The sequence below is a fragment of the Pecten maximus genome, chromosome 12 (genome assembly GCF_902652985.1).
Source record: "Pecten maximus chromosome 12, xPecMax1.1, whole genome shotgun sequence".
Classification (NCBI taxonomy): Eukaryota; Metazoa; Mollusca; class Bivalvia; order Pectinida; family Pectinidae; genus Pecten; species Pecten maximus.
In genome coordinates this window covers 34,824,336-34,831,558 of record NC_047026.1, presented here as the reverse complement: position 1 = coordinate 34,831,558, position 7,223 = coordinate 34,824,336, and the positions used below count along the sequence as shown (strand labels likewise).

At 33.4% G+C, this 7,223-nt stretch overlaps 1 protein-coding gene across 1 annotated transcript; it reads left to right on the top strand.

The window, feature by feature from the left end:
- The first annotated feature begins 527 nt into the window (after positions 1-527).
- On the top strand, positions 528-2,120 carry LOC117339267 (interleukin 17-like protein). The gene is made up of 2 exons (XM_033900756.1): positions 528-667; positions 1,714-2,120. Exons 1-2 carry the CDS (start codon positions 543-545, stop codon positions 2,084-2,086), a joined length of 498 nt encoding a protein of 165 aa, XP_033756647.1. The 5' UTR covers positions 528-542; the 3' UTR covers positions 2,087-2,120.
- Positions 2,121-7,223: the final 5,103 nt, after the last annotated feature.

The window sequence follows — 7,223 nt, the reverse complement described above, 5'->3', positions numbered from 1 at the left end:
TGTAAATTTACACCTGATCCATGAGATAGTGAATTTATTCACGGGGGTGGAGGAAGGTATGTAGATACAGGTGACACCAATATAACCTTCCGTCATCTACGATACGGTAGCTAACGTTGATAGGCCGATTAGACAATTGAACAATTAAATAATTACAATATCGTGAGTGGAATGTTGAATTACCAAGTATACGGGCGAGACATACACTTTATACCTCATAACTGACAAAAGTAAGGACATTTATAGATATTTATATAACAATAATAAAAGTACAATGTATTGATACACCAAACAAAACAATGTACCGGATACAATCAGCATTTACAGTAATAAGTTTGATATAACGATATCTCTTCGTACAGCTAATACTAACCAAATATAAAAACTTGATATTATTTGTCATTTGAGATAAAATCAGCTGATAAAGGTAACCAAAATGTTTATTACACATCTATTTCAACACTGGTTCCTTTCACAGTGTTGACATATATTTCACGTATTGTACCTTCCAGGTGCTGATGCTGCTAAATTGCCAAGCAGATATGGCCACGTGGTGCCGTAATCCCAGTACGAGTCAAATGAACAACCTTACCCGTACACTGTTACAAGGAAGTAAACTTTGGTTGTCGTACGATGCGACAGAGGTGGATACATCTGATGTGTATACGTAAGTACGAAACAGGCCAATTGTACCTTCGATCCAAACCCCCTCTACTTTAACAGTAAAATATGTTCATATTACACACAACACTTCTCTTCATAAAATCATCTAACCATATATGATGATAAATATGTTTTATAACTAAGGACAGCATTGGGTAGGTTCAAGTCATATGTCACTTCCGTAATAAAATTGAACCAATCAACACCCGACAATAGGTGCAGGTGGTGGTGACGTTCAGTTGGACGTCACGTACTTCTCAACGCTGATCTACCCTATCAATGGATGCAATGTTTAAATTAATTACTTAAGTTCTATCATTAAAGTTCTATTAAGCAAACGATATATTCCGCTAAAACAGCCCTGTAGTAAGAAGATTGTCATCTGATCTTGGCGACGTGGCCCTTCCTTGTAGCTTAAATGATTTGCATTTGCACTGGGGTATTTTGAATTACATTATCTAGACGTGGGGAACATGCTTATTTTCGGAGGTGGAGAGTTTTTCCTCACAATTTGTTTAAGTTTAACCTTGTCTAAGCTATGTTTCAAAGAATATTAAATGAATATTTTTTTTATAACATAAATAGTTATAAACTCTAAAACAGCATTAGACCAATATAGATGATACAATCATACCAAATTGGTAAAAAATTGATTAATTTCATCATTCGTTATGTACTTTTTAATTAATACGTCTTTGAATGTGCTCCTCACATTTGTTCTGTAGTGTACCTAGAATCTATGAAATAAGTCATTAATATATCAAATGTCCCTTTTTATAGAAACATACTTCGTATATATATAGGTATGCAATTTATAGTAGATAAAAGGTTTCAATTTTCGAACTGAAGTAATGCTTTCGTCTTTAGTGCAATAATAGCCAAGTTACGCCGTTTGATATTCGTATTGGTATTACTGTTTAAGGCATCTTTGATTTCCAGAAATAACTATTCTTACAAAGGACATCAAATTCTTTATTGTACTATCCGAAATGCAATACATGTATCATAAACAACAAACTGCGGTTTTACTCTGTATCCATTATTTCGCAGGGTTTTACTACAAGGTGATACCAGTTGTCCAGTGCCAACAGGCCAAGGAGAAGCGGAAGATCCCTCTACATGCCCCTCTTATCTAGTTAAAGAAGTAGACGCTACGAGAATTCCCTCGACGATTGTCCACGCCAGATGTCGCTGTAGTGAATGTCAGATACCGGGACTGCGCAGACGAAGACAACATTACGCATGTGAACCTGTTTACCGCTTCCTCCCTGTCCTTAAAAGACAAAGCACTTGTATCGATGGAGAGTATGAATATGCTTTATCTCAGCAGAAAGTGGCTGTATCTTGTCAATGTGTGCGAAGTAGAATAACTCGTCCAAAGTTTTCTTCTAATTTTAAATCTCCTGAAAACTTTATGTCCTGAATTTGAATTTGTATTTTGCATTTCTTTTTTTCAAACTGTTGTGGTGGTAATAAATTGACTTTGATTTTAAGTTTGTGTGTGTTTTGTTATCAACGATGCAGAGTGTATGTCGGTCATCTTCCTGTATCTGAAAAATCAATGACGTATCCTCTTCAATCATTGTGATGTAATTCCAATGTTAAAGTGGTTTAAACTAATTGTATGGTCGACATCATGATCTTATTTGGAAGTATAGTGTTTCCGTATGCGGATGTCGTCGATGAAGCAAGAAGACGCTTTCTCTTCCAGAGCACTTGGTTTTATTCTCATTGTAGTTTTTATGACTCTCCATGCATATCTATATTCTTGTTTATATCTTGTCAGCGTTAAATCGATTTTGAGTTAGAATTATGGTTTCGTTATTATGTCCGTATTGCTTGTGGTTTTTAACCATTGTACAACAATGACATGAGCAATCTAACCAGTGGTGAATGTTTTGGCTAACATCAACACCTTTCAAGCGAATTATATACTGGAGCTAAGACAACAACATTTGACAGTTGATCAAAAGTTCTAAACGTTTTTACATTAAAAGAAATGTTCCTGTTTATGTTTGAAGCTAAACTGATGGTAATTGAATAAGATATTTGATTCATACCGAAGTGCACAATTTTCACAAACTGCTTTACGGTATGAAATCATGTACCAACCCTGAATTTTATCATTTCTTAATACTCTAATATTTCGAAACATTTCTTAATGTCCTCACAATATGAAACATTTTCTAATTTACTTATGATATAAAACGCTCCCTAATTTTCTTATATGAAACCTTCCTTGATATTAAGCATTCCTTAATTTTCGTTATAATTTTTGTTGTTATCCATTACATGTGTGAAGTTACATCTAGGTCAATCCTAAAGTAAATATCTCAATAGAAAACATGAACCTGTAACGATGTTACCATTACAATAGTAATATTGTCTCAATGTTTTATCGAACAGTGATAAACTACGTTTTGTCTGGCCATATTAACGAGGTGTCTGTTATAAAAGGTCCACAATAAATCTTTATATCACAGTATGATAATCGCACGGGACGTTTATTTGATCCAGTACTATAAATATGATAATAAGTAAATATGAAACATTCCTTAATTCTATCGCCCGTCTGTGACACACAGACCTATATAAGTACGGCGATAGGACATATATCTGTCTGAAGTACTCTGATTTACGACATGTTAGTCCTAATTTACATTCCGTAAATAGTCCATTAATTATCGTTATACTATCTATACACTACCTGGTGATACAGAGATAAATAGTACATTAATTATCGTTATACTATCTATACACTGCCTGGTGATACACGGATAAATAGTCCATTAATTATCGTTATACTATCTATACACTACCTGGTGATACAGGGATAAATAGTCCATTAATTATCGTTATACTATCTATACACTACCTGGTGATACAGGGATAAATAGTCCATTAATTATCGTTATACTATCTATACACTACCTGGTGATACAGGGATAAATAGTCCATTAATTATCGTTATACTATCTATACACTGCCTGGTGATACAGGGATAAATAATCCATTAATTATCGTTATACTATCTATACACAAACTGGTGATACAGGGATAAATAGTCCATTAATTAACGTTATACTATCTATACACTACCTGGTGATACAGGGATAAATAGTCCATTAATTATCGTTATACTATCTATACACTGCCTGGTGATACAGGGATAAATAGTCCATTAATTATAGTTATACTATCTATACACTACCTGGTGATACAAGGTTAAATAGTCCATTAATTATCGTTATACTATCTATACACTGCCTGGTGATACAGGGATAAATAGTCCATTAATTAACGTTATACTATCTATACACTACCTGGTGATACAGGGATAAATAGTCCATTAGTTATACTATCTATACACTACCTGGTGATACAGGGATAAATAGTCCATTAATTATCGTTATACTATCTATATACTACCTGGTGATACAGGGATAAATAGTCCATTAATTATAGTTATACTATCTATACACAACCTGGTGATACGGGGATAAATAGTCCATTAATTATCGTTATACTATCTATACACTGCCTGGTGATACAGGGATAAATAGTCCATTAATTATAGTTATACTATCTATACACTACCTGGTGATACAAGGTTAAATAGTCCATTAATTATCGTTATACTATCTATACACTGCCTGGTGATACAGGGATAAATAGTCCATTAATTAACGTTATACTATCTATACACTACCTGGTGATACAGGGATAAATAGTCCATTAGTTATACTATCTATACACTACCTGGTGATACAGGGATAAATAGTCCATTAATTATCGTTATACTATCTATATACTACCTGGTGATACAGGGATAAATAGTCCATTAATTATAGTTATACTATCTATACACAACCTGGTGATACGGGGATAAATAGTCCATTAATTATCGTTATACTATCTATACACTTCCTGGTGATACAGGAATAAATAGTCCATTAATTATCGTTATACTATCTATATACTGCCTGGTGATACAGAGATAAATAGTCCATTAATTATCGTTATACTATCTATACACAACCTGGTGATACAGGGATAAATAGTCCATTAATTATAGTTATACTATCTATACACAACCTGGTGATACAGGGATAAATAGTCCATTAATTATCGTTATACTATCTATACACAACCTGGTGATACAAGGATAAATAGTCCATTAATTATAGTTATACTATCTATACACTACCTGGTGATAAAGGGATAAATTGGGTAGATGATTTCTCGTTATAATGTACGATCATCTCTTACTACTCAAGCACAGCTGCCTTACTGTCGTAACACTTCTCCGTTGTACATTTACATGTTGACATATTCGTCATAGTATATTATATCCGAATATCATAACCAACTCCAAATATCTCAATGTATTTTGTTTCACTAACATTCATTAGTATCATCATATGTTAAGGATATTTGGTGCCCAACCACCTGTCTAGATAATTGACCAGTATTTATCTGTGAAACCTCTTTTATGGTCAACCAACTAATGATATATTGGAATTACCTGTATGATCAGATCAAAATTTGAATATCTAAAGGGAAATAACTCTGACAAACTGGTAACAATTTGAAACTATTAAAACAGTTCTTAATACTTTCTTAATATATTACTTTAACACAGCGCTGTCTCAATATTATCAGATGACATTAATACATCAGTAACTGACCTCACATCGCTGTCTCAATCTTATCAGATGACATTAATACACCAACAACTGACCTCACATCGCTGTCTTAATCTTATCAGACGACATTGATACATACGTGTATAAAGAACAGACTCCATTACAAATTGCTACAGTAAATCCAGTGATATTTTACCAGAACGAAATCACTATTCTGTTGCAATGAAACAGAAGTAACTTGACCACTTGTTTATATGTATCATGACTATGTATGGGTCTTGATTTTGACGTAAATTTCGGTAAAACATGCGTAAAATGCAAGTTTTAGGATCACAAATACATATTGCACAAAATAATGAGCAAATATGGCATATAGGAAGGCATTCCAGTTATTAAAAATGCTCATATAAGATACTAAGACATCTGAGCACAGAAAGAGTAACGTTTTTGAGACAAATAGTTTAAAAGTGGAGTTTGGGGCTATTTTCGGAAATCTGCATATTTAAACTCAAACTCTGCGGTTGAACTATTTTTCCTAAAGACGGGCTACCTTTATGATCAGAGTTCTTCATGGTGTCTAATAAGAGCGTTTTTGAAGATTGAATTGCCTCCCTATTTGTCATCTTTTTTTATATATATAATTTACAGCCGCCATTTGCATCTCAAGGTCAAAAGAGAATCGATGGTTATACTTTTATATGGTTAAATCTGGCCATACAAACGCTCGCACTACCTGATATAGACACTTGTGAGCATAACGACATGGATATAATTCACAGACGCCATGGTCAAAAGAGAATTCAATGTTTTTTGTTTTTTGGGGGGGGGGGGGGGGGAGTTTGTTTTTTGTTTAGTTTTTTGTTTTCATAACGTCAATTCTGGTCAAGCAAATGCTCGCAATACCTGCTATAGACACTTGTGAGCATAACGACATAATCATTTTGTGCAATATGTGTGGTCCTCATGAGGTTTCTTTGTTTTCCAGAAACTTGCATTTTACACATGCTTTTGCCGAAATCTACAGATATCGTATCAGATTAAATGTCAAAATCAAGACATGTTGATAGCGATGAACAATTGGTTAAGTAGTGATTTATATGATTGAAAATATCACTGGATTTGCTATTTATATGAACCGATTAATAATCAGACAGGTGTTTAATGTTCTAGTTTTTTTTTTTATATTAAGCAAATATTTTGATTTTTTAAATTGATTTAAAAAGGAAATATCGCAATATCAAAATTAAATTTTCAAATTGTCAAATGTTTTAATGTGACGCGATCAGGAACAGACATCAAGACAGGTGGCAGATTCGACCTCCAATCATCTGAAACACATACATGGAAGTAAAATTAATTCGCTTAGATTGAGGTAAAGACCTTTAACACCACTAAACAATTGTTTATAATCCACCGACTCCACCAATGATATGAGGGGCCACGTTATGGGATTACCTATTAAGCCATTCATATACATTGTATATGCTTATTTAGTTTAATACGCGGAGGTCATGTGTCTTCATAGGAACGTGATTGAAGAATAGATGAAATAAGGAATTGCGTATCATATACGTAAATATATGTAAATTAGCCCGAGGTGTAAGTATTCCGGACAACAGACTAATAAATAAATGTACGAATTAGGATGATAATTACAATATCAAACGTTTCATGAGACAATGAAAATGTTAACAATAGGTAAGGAAATGAATTACTTATCTAATTGTCCTTCATTTACCAGGAGGTGAGTGATATTTGCATAATAAGCAATGTTATATTCTAATTGTATGATAAGTGTATGGTCAGTGAAATATAATGCTTAAGACAATATGTAAACGTCATCATGGACCCCTCACACAACCTACCGGGGAGATGAAACCGGATAATTTAAAAGAATAAACTCTTAGTGTATAA

What these genes read in the sequence shown, in the direction of transcription:
- LOC117339267 (XM_033900756.1), top strand. Translation starts at nt 543, where the DNA reads ATGGCCACGTGGTGCCGTAATCCCAGTACGAGTCAAATGAACAACCTT. An exon ending in GATACATCTGATGTGTATAC is followed by an intron (nt 668 to 1,713) that starts GTAAGTACGAAA and finishes ATTATTTCGCAG; the next exon opens with GGTTTTACTACAAGGTGATA.